Consider the following 19,774-nt stretch of genomic DNA (forward strand, 5'->3'; position numbering starts at 1 on the left):
TTTTAGCACACTGTGGGGAGTTGTCACTCAATTTTTTGACACACTTATGCAATTGTTTTAGTATTTGTGCGGCCGGCTCTGCTATAGAGCCTGTTATACTGTTTTCACACAGAAACTTAATTATCCCATTTCACCTGCTAATGAAATCGTAAATTTTTTGCTTTCACACAGAAGTAACTGCTCGATTAGTATGAAGGATGAGACAGGCAATTATGGCGGAACGATACAAGGTGGGAGCATGGTGACATACCTACAAACAAAAAAAAATTCCATGTACTTGTAAATTCGATGGACAAATGTCAAAATCGTACTGCGCCGGCAGTTGATGTATCAAATCAAATAAAGAAGGTTATAATCAGCTGTTCGATGCGGCCACCTTGTATCGTTCCGCCATGCAGACAATGACATTTGCTTTGAAAACTAAGAAGCGGAAACGGAAGCGGAACATGCCAACAGAGTTGCATTGTGCTTTTGACTTCATTCGGCATTCGATTAGCTACTAATGAAATAATAATAGATTCGAATTTTGTAGGGAAGATTGAGCTCAATAAGCGTCTTAATGTAGAAAATTGCCTTTATTATTCAATAAGCCGTCTGTGTGAAATTAGTATTACTAGGGGGACTCATGAAAGCATATAAACTTATAAGGTGTAAAATTATATCCATTTACACACGCTGTTATATGAACGCACCTAGTAATACTCTTGATAAACTTGATTGTTTATCAGCTGTATTATTGCCAAACAAAATTTTTTTGATTGTTATACAAATTAAAAAATGCCATGATTAAGTGAAAAATCAAAGCTAGAACGCCTTTACTTGCTGATGTTGGAGATTTCTGATGAAAATGCCTGCTGTAATGTCTGCAAGGTTGCATTCCTTTGAGTTTACCGCGTTTACACAATGAAATGTGCCCGTAAATTTATACAAATTGTGTAAATGATTTTTCATACAAAATTTGACAGCTTGTTTACGCATTAGATAAATTTATACGTTTACACACTTTATAAGGCATTTATATGGTTACATGAGTTCCCCTACTGTGTTATGAGCATTTACCAGTTTAAGCGGCATTGCACAGTCAGCTTTCTGCCTTCGAGTGTGTCACTGTGTTATAAATTAATCGATAAGTGGGCGTCTGCGTGTCGCACATTACTAAGTGTTAACACAATAACACAGCACAGTGCTGTGTTACTCAGCCTTATTACTAAGTGTTAACACAATAACACAGCACAGTGCTGTGTTACTCAGCCTTATTGTCCACAATGAATAAAATTTTTCATTTTATGATTTGGTCTGGACTCCGTCCGAGATGTCCGAGGACGCCGAAATAAAAGTCGGTTCAGTAGCTCAGTCAGAGAAGAAGGTACCAACAAGGTACTTCCACTCCACAGTTTCAGAGAAAGAAATGCAGCCAATTAAACTAAAGAAAGCTAATTCGCAAAATTTCTCCGGTGAAATTATCAAAGTTGAACAGAATAAACAACTCAATTTCAAGAAAATATATAAAGGAAGGGGGAGTTTGAAAACAACCACACAAAATGCTCCTTCAGAGTTGGAGAAAAGTGTAAAAATTCCAAGAGAACGTCTGGAAAAATATTCTATAGGTACAAAAGTGAAGTTGCATGGAGTGAAAACAAAATTTTTCAAAGAAAAGCAACAGCGCAAAGAAATTTACTTGGAATATGCAACGGAGCAGGCAGCACGTACCGAAATATTGCTTAAGGAACAACAAGGTTTTATTGAACCAGAAGAGGATGAGGTGACAGCAGAATACAGGCAGTCAGAAATTGCACAAAATGTAAGCAATGTATTAAAATGTTTGGAATTTAGGTTATACGGGTTCGAATAAATGCGGAGGCAAATATATATTACGTCTTCCGGTAATAGTGCAGTTTACGGTACCCACCGAAATTTGGGCCAAAATTTTCGAGTGAGGTATCAAAAGATGCGTATTCACGTCAAGATCAAGGATCCGAAAGCGGAAGTTAACTTTTTTTACCCGTTCAAAAGATATTAACAAAAACCGAAAAAAGACCCGCGGGTTCCTCCGAAACCGGGGGTGGGATCCATAGTATTTTTGCGCAGAACCCCTTTCTGCGCTTATAAAAAATAACCCTGGGCTACGCCATGCCAAGTCCGGGTGTGTGGTATAACCGTGGCTACCGCCACGGTGATGCACAATTTTTTTTGTGGGTACAAGCACAACAACAACCACATTAAAATCGCCAAATTCAACTGCAAATATCTCCGGACAGAGATAAAATTTTTCTTTTTCGCCTTCGGATTGTTGTTCTCGAGATTAAAACGCGTCTTTTGATACCTCACTCGAAAATCTTGGCCCAACTTTAGGGTGGGTACCGTAAACTGCACTACTACCCGTCTTCCTTATCGAGTCCCAACATGTAGAGCATGACACTGCTAATACGCGTCCAAAAATATCGGGAAAGGTGTTAAACGCGCCTTGACAACAGTATTAATAATCCGAAACCGGAAAATAAAAGTTTTAACTCGATCAAAGGCAGCGATTTAGTTTAGCACCCCCCGAGTTCGGGGTTTAACTTGGTATCAAATGAAAGAGGGAGTTCTCCCGATCACAAATATATATATCTTAAAAAGCGAAAACGGCAAGTTGAGGGGTCGACTGCTAATACGCTACCAAAATTATCGAGAGAGGTGCCAAACGACGCGTCTTGACATCAGTATTAATAATCCGAAGGCGGAGAATAAAAATTTTAACTCGTTCAAAAGATATTAACGAAAAACCGGAAAAAGTCCCGTGGGTACCTCCGAAACCGGGGGTGGGATCCATATTATTTTTGCGCAGAACACCTTTCTGCGTTGGCGTCTTTCGGCCGCTGTTATAAAAAATAACCCTGGGCTACGCCATGCCAGTCCGGGTGTGTGGTATAACCGTGGCTACCGCCACGGTGATGCACAAATTTTTTTGGGGGTACTAACACAACAACAACCACATGAAAATCGCAAACTTCAACTCCAAATAGCTCCGGACAGAGACACAATTTTTTTTTCCGCCTTCGGATTATTGTTCTCGACATTAAAACGCGTCTTTTGACACTCATCTCGATATTTTTTGACGCGTATTAGCAGTCGACTCTTCAACTAGACTATTACCGCGAATACTTATAATTTAAAAGTTATTTGTTGTTAAAGTTTGCAAATTTCTATACAACTTTTATATGGGTATACGTATATATATTTTATGACACTACAAATCTGTGCTGCCACATCTAAAAAACGGAACAAGTGCAGAATCGAAAAATAACTTATAAAAATACCTTTCATCTGATGTATATTGTTATGTATTTACCAACAGTTGGCAGCCCTCTTTTTCCTACTGTCATTATTATTATATATACATATATACTCTTTCCCCTTTTTCATATATTGATATAATTAGGACCGTTCCATTGGTTTATCGAGCTCTCGCTCTGGCTCAAATCTCATTGGAACGATCTGGATCAACTTTATGAGAGCTGGCAGCACTAATATAAAACATCTGTTTTGTAGAAAATAAGAAGAAACGTACACAATATTTTAAGATACTGATAGAATTATTACCATTTAAATAGTTTCGCACGTAAGCAAACTGTTTATTTTCCTTACATCATCTTCAAGTTGTTTACTCTTTCAGTGTTCTTGCTTTAAATATGGCGAGATCTTTTATGTATACACAAATGTACACGTATTTAGTTCAGTGCTACAATGGCTCAACTATATGGTTGGCTCATCTCACCAGCTGATTTTATTTTTTTCATTTCACTGGAGTAGGGATTGTCAGAAGGATATGGCAAACTTAAAAAGAAACCAACGAATTTACAACATTTTCTTACTACTTACAAATGCTGCTAAGTTTTATGTTTTCATTCCATTCCATTCGTCTAACACCATCACGCTAATTTTGGCAATGTGAACAAAGGTATGTTATTGCTGTAGAGATGAGCCAACCATATAGTTGAGCCATAAGTGCTACCAACTCAAAAGTGGTTAGCTGTCAAAAAATCTATTACAGAAAACGAAACGAACAGAACTGCTATACGGATCAGAAATGAACCAGATAAATATCAGGATCACAACGTTGTTGTTGCATTTGCATGTTAAATTTCTATCCGTATCTCGTTCAAGTCTCAATGGAACGCAACTATTACTACTGCTATAGCTATGATGTAAAACTCCTCATACAAATAAATTGAAGTTCTTATTATATAGTATAACTTAAAATCAAGCGCGTGCATTTATTCCTTTATAGGACATAACAATAGAAATGGCGACGAGTAGTAAAATCGGAAAATAATTATTTAGATAGACGGTCCAAAAATTTTACTAAACGTGCACGAACATAACCTCAAAATAAAATGGAGGCTCAAATTCAACAATTGCTACAGGCAATAACCGCCATGACGACAACGATGCAGCAGCAGCAACAGCAAATTGCGGCAAATCATCAAACGAGTAGTACCAACGTAAACATCATGTCAAGTTTCGAAGCATTCGATCCAAAAATAGAATCATTTAAAACATATAAAGAGCGTCTGGATAATCATTTCCATATTAAAAAAGTTCTTGAGGACAAAGAGATGTGTGCAAAACTACTATTAAAATACATCGGACCAGCGGCGTATTCCCGTTTAGCAACGTTGGCTTCACCTAAAAAAATTAATTTGCTGAAATATGATGAAATAGTGGCATTACTGGAAAAACACTTTTGTCTCGAAAAGAACATTTTAGTAGAGCAACACAAATTTCTTTGTGAAATCCAAAATAGAGAACAGTCGTTGGCAGAATTTTTAATTGCCCTACAGAAAAGAGCAATGGAGTGTGGATTTTTATGTGAATGTGGGAAGTCCATCTCAGATATTTTTCTAAGAGCCCAACTAATCTGATGTATACGCGATGGGCATATTCGAGAACAGCTGCTACAGAATCCGAAAGCAACATTCAAGCACATAGTTGAAAAAGCAACAACTTTGGAAGCTGCTAAAATAAATAATAACGTGATCGCAAACAAGGCAACAGGTTCAACAAGCGATGTTCAGCAAATCCGTCAACATGTTAGTAATCATAACTATCGTCGTAGTAGAAATCGTAATGGAAGTTTCTCTAGAAATAGAAATTCAAAGTCATCGACAAGAGTTAATTACGGCGAATTAGGAATAGAAGGATTGTGTCTAAGATGCGGCCGTAATAATCATTTATCAAAAGAATGCAATGTAGAGAAAGGCAAGTTAAAATGTAATTCATGTGGCAAAACTGGTCATGTCAAAAAGGTCTGCATTCAAGATAGAATAAAGCAAAAGAAATCGAAAATTGCAACCAATAACACCACTACATCAAATGCTATTGAATCGTTCACAACAGAAGAGGAATATTATGGTGTGAATCAAGTTATCGGCATTTATGAACATAGCACTGCAAAAATATCACGTATGGACGCAGACAAATTTTATACAGATGTGTTAATTAATGGAAGAAAGCAAACCTTCGAAGTCGACTCAGGTGCCGGCTACACGTTACTGCCAGAAAATCAATTTATGAAATTAAATATCAAAACACCGCTAAGGAAAACAAATATTGCCTTCCGCGTTTATACAGATGATATTTTTGTGCCAATAGGAGTCGTTACTGTGGACGTAAAGTACAAAAATAGGAAATCAAAAGAAGATTTGTAAATTGTATCGTCGAAACGTACCGCATTACTGGGACGTGTATGGATACGCCATTTGAAAATTAATCTACATGAAATTGACGAAGACAGTTCTAAAAACGACATAAGCCTCAACAACATAAATTCTATATCAGAAATCGAACAGCAATTTTCAGAAATTTTCGAAGAACGTGTTGGATGCATTCCAGATTTGGTTTGTAGTTTAAAACTACGCCAGGGTGCAAAGCCAGTGTTCTTAAAAGAAAGGCCAGTGCCTTTTGCCATACGCGAAAAAGTAGAACGTGAACTGGATAATTTAGAACGAGACGGCATAATTACAAAAATTAATACTAGCAATTGGGGTTCACCTTTGGTGGTAATTCCAAAACCTGGTGGTAATGTACGACTATGCATCGACTTTAAAGTAGCTGTTAACCCTCAGTTGGAAATCGCTCATTATCCAATCAAAAGAGTCGATGAAATTTTTAACAGTTTAAAGAATTCTAAATATTTTTGCAAGTTAGACTTATACAAAGCATATCTGCATGTACGAGTTGATGATTACAGCAAAGAAGTGCAAACTATTTCAACGCACCGAGGTACGTACCAAATGAATAGATTATCTTTTAGAATTAAAACTGCTCCGAGTGAGTTTAACCGTATTTTAGATCAAATACTACAAGGCCTCGAAGGTACAGTATCTTATTTTGACGATATAATTATACATGGTGCAACGTTGAAAGAATGTGAAGAACATCTGATCAAATGCTTTGAAAGATTGAATAAATATCAACTGCATGTCAACAAAAGAAAATGTGAATATTTTAAAGAAAAAATTAAATACCATGGATATATAGTAAGTCATAACAAAATAGAAAATGTCCAGATATAGTAAAGGCGATTATAGACATGCCAAAACCTCAAAATGTGGAGCAATTAAAAAGATTCCTTGGAATGATTACATATTATTCAAAGTTTCTACCGGATATTTCGACAATTACATTCCCTTTACGCAAGCTTTTAGAAAAAAATAAAAAGTTTAATTGGACAACACAATGCGAAGAATCATTTAAAAAGCTTAAACAAGAAATTCTTAAAGACAGGGTTATAGTACCATTCAACGAAGCTTTGCCGATAACATTAGCGTGCGACGCAAGCCCAACGGGCATAGCTGCAGTACTATCTCATATTGTTGAAGGAGAAGAACGCCCCGTCGCATTTATTTCAAGAGCATTAACAAAAGCAGAACAAAATTACAGCCAGCTTGACAGAGAAGCGTTAGCAATTATTTTTGCCGTTGATAAGTTTTTTATGTATTTATACGGAAGAGAATTTACATTACTGACAGATAATCGTCCTCTAACAAGAATATTTCATCAGAGTGCAAAAACACCATCCATGACCTCAGCAAGACTACTTCGTTATGCTTCATTCTTGCAGGGATTCAACTACAAAATACAACATCGTAAAGCTGAAGATAATGTGAACGCGGATTGTTTATCGAGAGCACCTAACAGCGAAATATCGACGTTTAAACATTTTTTGGATGCAGAAGTACGCAATATTCAGGACGGGACGATCAATCAAATATCGACATTTTCAATCAACGCCACTACTATTTCAAACGAAACAGAGCGTGATGCTGAACTAGCAAAATTAAAGAAGGACTTACTGGATGGCAAGAATTATGATCTCAATTATTCGTTGCAAGATGGCGTCATATTTAAAGGTGACCGTGTTGTTATACCAGCAAGATTACGTGCAGAAATTTTAAAAGAGCTACATTACACACATGTGGGCATAGTAAAAATGAAACAGCTCGCTAGGAAGTACTGTTTTTGGAAGGGCATCGACGCGGATATAGAGCGAGTGGTAAAATCGTGTCCTAGTTGTGCGGACGTGAAAAAAAGTCCTCCAAAAGTTGTAACGCACCATTGGGATCAACCAACCGAACATTTTCAAAGAGTGCACATTGATTACGCAGGACCATTTCGAAATCACTATTTTTTCATACTAGTAGATGCGAAATCGAAATGGCCGGAAATTCGAATAATAAGGGATGCCCCAACCTCTGAAAAGACTATAGATTTAATACAAGATATTTGTGCGACACACGGATTACCACAAGCCATTGTATCAGACAATGCAACGATATTCCAAAGTGCAATGTTTAGAGAATTTTGTTGCGAAAATGGAATTATTCAGAAGTTTATAGCCCCTGGACACCCAGCAACAAACGGATTGGCTGAAAGGTACGTCCAAATTCTGAAAAGGAAGCTAACAGCGATGGATGATGAAAAATTACCATTGAATATCAAACTACGAGAAATCCTGTTTCGATTCAGGGCAACGCCTTTGGCAAATGGTCAAACCCCAGCCCAAATGTATTTAGGACGTGAATTAAGAATTAAATTGGATGCTATGCGGCCAGTCAAACAATTGAAATCAGCAACACATAATCCAAAAGTGCGTCATCTAAGTGTAGGCGATAGAGTTCAAGTGCGGTGGTTTCACAGGAATAAACCTAGCTGGAAATTTGGTGTTGTGTAACGCAAATTCGGACATCTCCACTATCAAGTTAAGCTGGATGACGGTTATGAGTTGAAACGACATATAAACCAATTGTACAAGTCTGGTATTGATCAACCTAAAAAGCATGTAACGTTTGCTGAACCTCCCGTGCAAGAAAATTCAAAAAAGGAGGAAATCTACATTGAGAGTACCGTTACCACTCCGACTACACAACAAATACCAATGGTACAACCCAATCCAGTATCAACGCCTGACGAAACTGTAAGAAAATCGAGTATGGTCCGAAGACCTCCGGCACGCTTAGATGACCATGTTCTCTATTAAGCGTGGGAGACTGTTATGTATTTACCAACAGTTCGCAGCCCTCTTTTTCCTACTGTCATTATTATTATATATACATATATACTCTTTCCCCTTTTTCATATATTGATATAATTACTACTGCTATAGCTATGATGTAAAATTCCTCATACAAATAAATTGAAGTTTTTATTATATAGTATAACTTAAAATCAAGCGCGTACATTTATTCCTTTATAGGACATAACATATATATATCTTAAACCTTTGTAGTCTTTATTTACCAAAAATTTGAAAAAGCTCTTTCTTGCATTCGTGAACGAGCTGATATTACCTTATATCTCTTATGGGTAATAGTCTATTTGAGGGGTCGACTGCTAATACGCTACCAAAAATATCGAGTGAGGTGTCAAAATACGCGTAATAATCCGAAGGCGGAAAAGAAAAATTTTATCTCTGTCCGGAGATATTTGCAGTTGAAGTTGGCGATTTCCATGTGGTTGTTGTTGTGTTCGTACCCACAAAAAAAAATTGTGCATCACCGTGGCGTAGAACACCTTTCTGCATAGGCGGCCTTCGGCCGCGCTTATAAAAAATAACCCTGGGCTACGCCATGCCAAGTCCGGATGTGTGGTATAACCGTGGCGGTATATAAGCTCGGCCGAAGGCCGCCTACGCGGAAGGGTGCTTCAACTTCTCAAAATGAGTAGTAAAAATATATATTTTCCTTTTTCATTATTAACTGAAAGGTGGTAAGGTAATATTTATATTTGTTTTTTTTTTTGTTTATGTGGCAGCACAGCTTTGTAATGTCATCAATAAAATATATATATATATATATATGTGCATGTTGCTACAAAAGCGCGATTGATTTAAAAAAACATTTATAATAAGTAAAAACAATGCAAAAATGTAATGTGAAATATACAAAAATGCAATTTAAGTTTATCGTTGCCAATTTATATAGATATGTATGTGGATTAAGGTTTTGAAAGATATGTAAATTGTAATTTAATGTGCTATAGAAATTTGCTAAATTTGCATACTTTAACAACAAATAGCGGTAATTGTGCAGTTTAGGGGTCCACCCTAAAATTGGGTCTTTTTTTTGAGTGAGGATTCAAAAGACGCGCATTCACGTCTAGATCAAGAATCTGAAAGCGGAAGTTAACTTTTTTTACACGTTCAAAAGATATTAACGAAAAACCGAAAAAAGACCCGCGGGTACTTCCGAAACCGGGCATGGGATCCATAGTATTTTTGCGCAGAACACCTTTCTGCTCACTATTACCTATAAAAATAACCCTGGGCTACGCCATGCGGGTGTGTGGTATAACCGTGGCTACCGCCACGGTGATGCACAATTTTTTTTGGTGGTACTAACACAACAGCAACCACATGAAAATCGCCAACTTCAACTGCAAAAATCTCCGGACATAGATAAAATTTTTCTTTTCCGCCATCGGATTTTTGTTCTCGAGATTAATACGCGTCTTTTGACACCTCTCTTGATATTTTTGGTAGCGTATTAGCAGTCGACCCCTCAACTAGACAAAAATACTATGGATCCCACCCCCGGTTTCGGAGGTGCCCGCGGGTCTTTTTTCGGTTTTTCGTTAATATCTTTTGAACGAGTTAAAATTTTTCTCGAGATTAATACGCGTCTTTTGACACCTCTCTCGATATTTTTTGACGCGTATTAGCAGTGTCATGTTGTCGTATAGAATTACCAATCCAATGTATAAGAATGGCACGTCCAATTTCGGCAGGGGTGTGAAAATAAATGTTTTGGATCCAGTAATGCTATTCCGAAATCGAAAATTAAAATGACGAAGTTTAAAACTTTCACGTGGGTGTGGTACGTAGGTTTCAGATGAATTTAGTTCTGATATTGTTGTTGTTGTAGCAGTGCTTCCCCCATTCCAATAGGTGCGACCAAGCACAAATTGTCATCAATGTCCTCTAACGGGAGTCCAGGAAAACTTGCTGTTTCAACAGGGGGGACCATAACGAGAGGGGTGTTAGAGGCGTTGGTTCCACAATACAGTTAAAGAAATGGTTGGTGTCATGTGGGAGCACATTGCAAGCAGGACAAACATTTTGTATGTCGGGCTTGATTCTGGATAGGTAAGAGTATAACCTGTTACAGTATCCAGATCGAAGTTAAGCTAGAGTGATTCGCCTTTCCCTAGGGAGAGTGCGTTCCTCTTCTCCTAGTTCTGGGTAGTTTTCTTTAAGTACTGGATTCTCCGGGCAATTCCTGGCAAAAAGGTCCGACGCCTGTTTGTGGATATCACTGAGGACCTGCTTGTGCTTTTTTTGCTTCATACGGCTGTGGCGCTTCATACGGCTGTGTTCTCAGGTGCCGTATTTCCTCATAATGCTTACGGAGATGACCCCTTAGGCCTCTGGGAGTTGTAGCCTCGCCAATCAGATGTCTGTTGGGATGCCTAGATTTCTGGGTATTCAACAGAAACTGTTTGTTCAGAATTTCATTTCTCTCCCTAATGGGGAGTTATCTGGCCTCATTGTGTATGCTGGGGACATAAGAAGACAGCCCGTAGCGGTTCGGATTGCAGTATTTTGGAAGGCCTGTCTTTTCTTCCAGTGAGTAACCTTTAGGCTTGGGGACCATATCGGGGCTTGTAGCATGCAATCGGCCGGCCAATTGCTTTGTAAGTGGTAATGAGCGTTTCTTTGCCCCAAGTGCTGCCGGCAATAGATTTGAAGATTTTAATATGGCTCTGGATTTTAGGAACAATTGCGGGTGCATGCTCTCCAAAATGTAGATCCTGATCGAAAGTCACACCCAAAATGTTTGGGTGTAAGATAGTCGGTAGCGTAATGCCAGTAACATGGATGTTCAATATGGTCGACATTTGGTGGGTCCATGTTGTAAATAAGGTCGCCAGGCGAAAAAAAAACTGGAGAGATCAGGGAGATAGCTGTTTATTTTATTACAAAGGTCATCGATGTGTGGGCCCTTCTGGTTGTGAAGGTAGCTTCGATATGTAGAAGTTAAACAGAAGTGGGGATAGGACACCACCCTGTGGTACACATGGTTTTATTCTTCTGGGTTTAGATGTTATGTTCCTGAATTGCAATTAAATCCCTCTTTGCCTAGGTTTTTAAGCATCGGCGTGGCTATGCCGTCTGGGCCTACTGATTTATATGACTTATCATGAACGAAGGCATCTTCAACTCTTTGGTGGTGATGGTAATTGTGGACGCACATAATTTATGCTTGTGCGCGTGTCTGTTAGCCCGCTGTTGTTGTTGTTGTTGTTGTAGCGATAAGGTTGCTCCCCGAAGGCTTTGGGGAGTGTTATCGAAGTGATGGTCCTTTGCCGGATACAGATCCGGTACGCTCCGGTAACTCAGCGCCATTAAGGTGCTAGCCCGACCATCTCGGGAACGATTTACATGGCCACATTAAACATTCAGGCCATCCCTCCCTCCCAACCCCCAAGTTCCATGAGGAGCTTGGGGTCCCCAGAGCCTCGTCTGTTAGTGAAACAGGATTCGCCGCGGATAGCTGAGGGTGACAATTGGGCTTAAAGAAGCTGTATATTGCGCCGGCAACCTGAAGGGTTGCGCTACACAGCCCCTTGAATCTGGTATTTTAGTCGCCTCAGGCATACCTACCGCGGGTATATTCTGACCCCCTAACCCGCTGGGGGTCTGTTAGTCCACCGTCTGGCTTTGTAAACCGTAGAATGCATTATATATTGTCGGCAGAAATCGCTCGCGCATTTTTTCGCATCCGACAGCACTTTATCGCCAAGGACGATAGAGATTTTGTCATTGTGCTTAGTCGGTTTCGAGAGAGACTTTACGGTGCACCATAGCTCACCTACACAATTTTACCATTTTTTAAGTTCTCCCGTTTCGCCCACTTGCGTTCATCCACAAGCAATCTGACGCGTTGGTTTATATCCCTTATTTGGGCATCACCGGGGTGGTGCTGTCTTATAAGGTCACGTTCTCTTGCTAGAGTTGCGGCCTCCGCTGAAAAATGTGCCCGAATTTCCGGGATTCGTTCACCGGGAATAAAACGAGCCGATGCGGATTCAAATGACCTTGCGGTATAGGGAGAATTAATTAAGGTAATTCCATGGTATAAGAATGACAGCACGACCCACAATACACGTCCAATATAGGGGGAGGGTGAAAATAAAGATTCTGGACCCAGGATGGGGATTCAAAAGTTGTAATTTAAAAAATGATACATCTGGCCCACGTGGATTTCTGAAATTGACAGCAACAGAGCAAATAATAGTAGACAAAATTTATACAGAATAAAATCGGGGTAATTTTTAGAGTTTTCGTCTTTTGAGACCTCGTCCGATATTTTTGGACGCGTATTGGCAATTGACCGCTGTTCTAGACTTTTACCCCGGCCGAAGACAGCCAATGAAGAAGTTGTTATGCGCACAACTATTATGGATCCCACCCCCATTATCGGTCTGGGCTTATGCTCTCATTTTTTATACTCAGTTGAGCAGAGCTCACAGAGTATTATAACTTTTATTGGATAACGGTTGGTTGTACAGGTATAAAGGAATCGAGATAGATATAGACTTCCATATATCAAAATCATCAGTATCGAAAAAAAATTGATTGAGCCATGTCCGTCCGTCCGCCCGTTAACATGATAACTTGAGTAAATTTTGAGGTATCTTGATGAAATTTGGTATGTAGGTTCCTGGGCACTCATCTCAGATCGCTATTTAAAATGAACAAAATCGGACTATAACCACGCCCACTTTTTCGATATCGAAAATTTCGAAAAACACAAAAAGTGCGATAATTACCAAAGACGGATAAAGCGATGAAACTTGGTAGGTTAGTTGAACTTGTGACTCAGAATAGAAAATTAGTAAAATTTTGCCAATGGCCGTGGCACCGCCCACTTTTAAAAGAAGGTAATTTAAAAGTTTTGCAAGCTGTAATTTGGCAGTCGTTGAAGATATCATGATGAAATTTGGCAGGAAAATTACCCCTATTACTATAGCTTAATAAAAAATAGCAAAATCGGAGAACGACCACGCCCACTTTAAAAAAAATTTTTTTAAGTCAAATTTTAACAAAAAATTTAATATCTTTACAGTATATAAGTAAATTATATATGGTGCAACAAAATACAAAAATAAAAGAAAATTTCAAAATGGGCGTGGCTCCGCCCTTTTTCATTTAATTTGTCTAGGATACTTTTATTGCCATAAGTCGAACAAAAATTTACCAATCCTTGTGAAATTTGGTAGGGGCTTAGATTCTAGGACGATAACTGTTTTCTGTGAAAAAGGGCGGAATCAGTTGATGCCACGCCCATTTTTTATACACTGTCGACCTTCTGTCCTTCCGCTCGGCCGTTAACACGATGACTTGAGCAAAAATCGATATATCTTTACTAAACTCAGTTCACGTACTTATCTGAACTCACTTTGTAATCCGACTATGACCACGCCCACTTCTTCGATTTCGAAAATTACGAAAAATTAAAAAAATACCATAATTCTATACCAAATACGAAAAAAGGGATGAAACATGGTAATTGGATTGGTTTATTGATGCAAAATATAACTTTAGAAAAAAACTTTGTAAAATGGGTGTGACACCTAACATATTAAGTTCTGCAGGGCGAAATCAAAAGCCCTTGGAATCATGGCAGGAATACTGTTTGTGGTATTACATATATAAATAAATTAGCGGCACCCGACAGATGATGTTCTGGGACACCCTGGTCCACATTTTGGTCGATATCTCGAAAACGCCTTCACATATACAACTACCACCACTCCCTTTTATTATTATTATTATTATTAATACATTTAATTCGATACCCACATCGTACAAACACTTTATAGAGTCACCCCTGGTCCACCTTTATGGCGATATTTAGAAAAGGCGTCCACCTATAGAACTAAGGCCCACTCCCTTTTAAAATACTCATTATCACCTTTCGTTTGATACCCATATTGTACAAACGCATTCTAAAGTCAACCCTGGTCCACCTTTATAACGATATCTCGAAAAGGCGTCCACCTATAGAACTAATGCCCACTCCCTTTTATAAATTCTCATTAACACCTTTCATTCGATACTCATATCGTACAAAAAATTCTAGAGTCACCCCTGGTCCACCTTTATGGCGATATCTCGAAAAGGCGTCCACCTATAGAACTAAGGCCCACTCCCTTTATGGCGATATCTCGAAAAGGCGTCCACCCATAGAACTAAGGCCCACTACCTTTTAAAATACTCATTAACACCTTTCATTTGATACCCATATCGCACAAACAAATTCTAGAGTCACCCCTGGTCCACCTTTATGGCGATATATCGAAAAGGCGTCCACGTATACAACTAAGGCCCACGCGCTTTTAAAATACTCATTAACACCTTTCATTTGATACCCATATCGTACAAACAAATTCTAGAGTCACCCCTGGTCCACCTTTATGGCGATATCTTGAAAAGGCGTCCACCTATAGAACTAAGGCCCACTCCCTTTTATAAATTCTCATTAACACCTTTCATTCGATACTCATATCGTGCAAAAAATTCTAGAGTCACCCCTGGAACTAAGGCCCACTCCCTTTTAAAATACTCATTATCACCTTTCGTTTGATACCCATATTGTACAAACGCATTCTAAAGTCAACCCTGGTCCACCTTTATAACGATATCTCGAAAAGGCGTCCACCTATAGAACTAATGCCCTCTCCCTTTTATAAATTCTCATTAACACCTTTCATTCGATACTCATATCCTACAAAAAATTCTAGAGTCACCCCTGGTCCACCTTTATGGCGATATCTCGAAAAGGCGTCCACCCATAGAACTAAGGCCCACTACCTTTTAAAATACTCATTAACACCTTTCATTTGATACCCATATCGCACAAACAAATTCTAGAGTCACCCCTGGTCCACCTTTATGGCGATATTTAGAAAAGGCGTCCACCTATAGAACTAAGGCCCACTCCCTTTTAAAATACTCATTATCACCTTTCCTTTGATACCCATATTGTACAAACGCATTCTAAAGTCAACCCTGGTCCACCTTTATAACGATATCTCGAAAAGGCGTCCACCTATAGAACTAATGCCCACTCCCTTTTATAAATTCTCATTAACACCTTTCATTCGATACTCATATCGTACAAAAAATTCTAGAGTCACCCCTGGTCCACCTTTATGGCGATATCTCGAAAAGGCGTCCACCTATAGAACTAAGGCCCACTCCCTTTATGGCGATATCTCGAAAAGGCGTCCACCCATAGAACTAAGGCCCACTACCTTTTAAAATACTCATTAACACCTTTCATTTGATACCCATATCGTACAAACAAATTCTAGAGTCACCCCTGGTCCACCTTTATGGCGATATATCGAAAAGGCGTCCACCTATACAACTAAGGCCCACGCGCTTTTAAAATACTCATTAACACCTTTCATTTGATACCCATATCGCACAAACAAATTCTAGAGTCACCCCTGGTCCACCTTTATGGCGATATTTAGAAAAGGCGTCCACCTATAGAACTAAGGCCCACTCCCTTTTAAAATATTCATTATCACCTTTCGTTTGATACCCATCTTGTACAAACGCATTCTAGAGTCACCCCTTGTCCACCTTTATGGCGATTACTCTAAAAGGCGTCCACCTATAGAACTAAGGCCCACTCCCTTTTAAAATACTCATTAACACCTTTCATTTGATACCCATATCGCACAAACAAATTCTAGAGTCACCCCTGGTCCACCTTTATGGCGATATATCGAAAAGGCGCCCACCTATACAACTAAGGCCCACGCGCTTTTAATATACTCATTAACACCTTTCATTTGATACCCATATCGTACAAACAAATTCTAGAGTCACCCCTGGTCCACCTTTATGGCGATATCTTGAAAAGGCGTCCACCTATAGAACTAAGCCCACGCCTTTTAAAATTCTCTTTAACATCTTTCATTTGATACCCATATCGTACAAACAAATTCTAGATTCAGCCCTGGTCCACCTTTATGGCGGTATCCCTAAATGGCGTCCACCTATAGAACTATGGCCTACTCTCTCTTAAAATACTCTTTAATACCTTCCATTTGATACACATGCCATACAACCACATTCCAGGGTTACCCTAGGTTCATTTTCCTACATGGTGATTTTCACTTATTTTGTCTCCATAGCTCTCAGCGGAGTATGTAATGTTCGGTTACACCCGAACTTAGCCTTCCTTACTTGTTTGAAATATCCTTTATCAGAAGCAAAATTTTGAATTACCAATTTCGGATTCGCGATGCTGAGTCCAAAACTACTGCCTAACACTCCTTCCTATATTTTTTTAACTAACGAGGCGTAAAATTCAAATGCAATATTTTCCCCCCCTTTATACGGATCCGTACAAAGAGCTGAGCACGTTTCACTAAACATAAACGACTTTTATTACAAGTAAGCATCTTTTGAAAAGAAAAATTTGTCTGAACAAATTCATTTGTATTACAAGACATTTATTTTTTGGTGAAATGGTCCCCAGATCCCCGAAGTTTGCGATAAAGTGCTTTACTTTAAAAATTTCTTTGAAGGTCGATATTCTTGCAGCATCAAAGCATTTTAAATTAAACCTAGATTTCGGTCCATATTCCATGCGATACACTAAAAATGGACGTCACTTACTCCTTGGTGGCCGTCGTGGCCATGTAACAGCCTTTGATTGGATAACAAAAAAGCTACTTTGTGAAATGAATGTAATGGAGGAAGTTGTCGACGTCTCATGGTTACACGTTCATACCATGTTTGCGTGTGCCCAAAAAGATTATGTATATATGTACGATAATCAAGGTACTCAATTACATTGCCTAAAAAGGTTATATCGGGTTAATTGTATGGAGTTTTTACCATACCACTTTCTGCTGGCAACTGGAAATAAGGATGGTTACGTATCTTGGTTGGATGTATCTATCGGTGAATTAGTGTGTAATTTTAACACCAAACTTGGGGCCATACGACTTATGCAACAAAATCCTTCTAATGGGGTAATGTGTATAGGTGGAGCAAAAGGTGTGGTATCCATGTGGTCACCTAAAGTACGTGAACCACTTGCGAAATTGTTATGCCATTCTACACCAATGAGTGCTTTGACGGTAGATCCAACAGGAAAATATATGGTAACAGCAGGACAAGAGCGAAGAATTAAAGTGTGGGACGTAAGGTCTTTAAATGGGCCTCTCTTCAGTTACCAGTTAAAATTACCCGCTAATCAAATTGAAGTGTCTCAACGTGGTACTTTAGCTTATTCACAGGTAAGGCTGAAAATAAGAAATTTATTAATGCATATCATCATCATTTCATCATCATCATTTATTGCAAAAATAGTATTAGTACAATAAGATCTAGGATCTTTTATAGTACAACAAAAAGATAAATCGCAATGTAAAAAAGAACAAAAGTCATAACAGAGGGTTATGTAGGTTAAATAATCACATCAAACATAGATAATTATCGTAATTTACTAGTATCTAAAATAAACAAATAATTAAATTCAATAACAAAACATTGTATACACTCATACATATTGATGGCGAAAACTCAAGAAGTATAATGGTTTCAACTAAAATGAGCATAAAGAACATTTTTAAAGTTGCTTTTATTTAGACTACTACGTACGGATACTGGAATAGAGTTCCATAGGCGGGTGACATTGACAAAGAATAGCCGTCCAGATGTTAGATAGTTATAAGTTGGTACTATTAGGTCGTTGATTCGAGCAGACCTGGGGAATATTAGCTTATCATATAGGTAACTAGGCTCCTTATACATGATAAGTTGACAAAGGAAAATGCTGTTCCTAGCTTTCAGATATTCGAAGATTTCGCAGCCCAGTAGACGCGCTCTCCAGCTGGATATATGATCAAATCTGGCTAAGCCGAATACATTACGTGTAACATGATTAAATGCTACATCAATTTTATGAGCAGACTGGGAGCTCAGTTTACTGTACACTAGCTCAGAGTAGCAAATGATCGGCATAATCAATTGAATTGCAAGTTTTCTTCTAACATTGACCGGAGTATAAATAGCAGACATTCGTAAGTTTCTTAAGATATAGTATACTTTCTTAACCACCGAATTTACATGATCATCACAGGACAACGTCGTGTTAATAACAAAACCAAGATTAGTCACTTTTGAAACGAGTTTGAGACATTTACTGGCAACGCGCAAGGGCGGAATACTTGAGAAACTTATTCGTTTTTTAGATATAGGCAACACGTATGATTTCTCACTGTTCATGCATAAGTAATTTTTCCTAGCCCATTCAAATATGGATGTTAAGTCATTATTCAATCTTGAGCATAAATCGTTTGTCCCCTCATGATTTCCCGACAAATATAGTCGGACATCATCAGCATATGCATGCATATGAGCATGCTGGCATGCATTAAATATGTCATTAATAAAAATACTAAAAAGTAGTGGACCCAAGATAGAGCCTTGGGGTACCCCTGCCAATAGTGGTTTTAGACCTGAAGTTTCGGAGCCGACTTTGACAAGCTGGGATCTACCCGTCAGATAACTTCGCATGAGCCGCACTGCGGAGTCATCAAAACCAAAATAATTTTTTAATTTTGAGCACAGCAGGTCATGGTTCACAGAGTCGAAGGCTTTTGAGAAGTCAAGCAGGCATAATAAAGTCAACTGGTTTTTGTCAAAGGGTGCCCTGACGTCGTCTAAAATTTTTATGATAGCTGTGGAGCAACTGTGCTTTGATCGGAAGCCTGACTGGAATGGTGATAGCAGACTATGTTTGCAAACATGGTCTTGAATTTGTTCCGACAACCATATCTCAAAGACTTTCGAGAGTGCTGGCAAAATGCTGATAGGCCGAAAGTCACTAGGACAATCTGCAAACTTAGTTTTTGCAATAGGTATAACCGTGGCAATCTTCCACATATCAGGGAAGCAGGAGGTAGTAATACTGTGCTTGATAATATGCGTCAATGTAGGAAGAATGTACGGGGCAATTATTTTAACAAATTTGAGCGGTATATTGTCCTGACCGATTGCGTTGAACCTTATTCTATTTATGCATCTCGCCACATCAAGTTCCGAAACAGCTGTAAACTCAAATACTTGACAAACAGGAACCACATATAAGGGAGGGGTTGAGAAACTGGTATTAAGACAAGACGGGTTAGCTTGGCTCACAAAAGCTGCATTAAGATCTTCAGGATTAAGGGAACAGTCAGAACTCTCACTCACATGTACACG

At 38.7% G+C, this 19,774-nt stretch overlaps 1 protein-coding gene across 1 annotated transcript in view; it reads left to right on the plus strand.

Moving 5' to 3' along the window:
• The first annotated feature begins 1,220 nt into the window (after positions 1-1,220).
• LOC137250214 (uncharacterized) overlaps positions 1,221-19,774 on the plus strand; it is a 94,117-nt gene continuing 75,563 nt past the window's right edge. Inside the window, exons 1-2 of the mRNA XM_067782636.1 lie at positions 1,221-1,801; positions 17,089-17,805. Coding sequence (XP_067638737.1) covers positions 1,313-1,801; positions 17,089-17,805 — 1,206 coding nt within the window. The 5' untranslated portion in view covers positions 1,221-1,312. The remainder of the gene's footprint in view (positions 1,802-17,088; positions 17,806-19,774) is intronic.

The sequence above is a fragment of the Eurosta solidaginis genome, chromosome 4, assembly GCF_040869045.1.
Source record: "Eurosta solidaginis isolate ZX-2024a chromosome 4, ASM4086904v1, whole genome shotgun sequence".
Taxonomy (NCBI): Eukaryota; Metazoa; Arthropoda; class Insecta; order Diptera; family Tephritidae; genus Eurosta; species Eurosta solidaginis.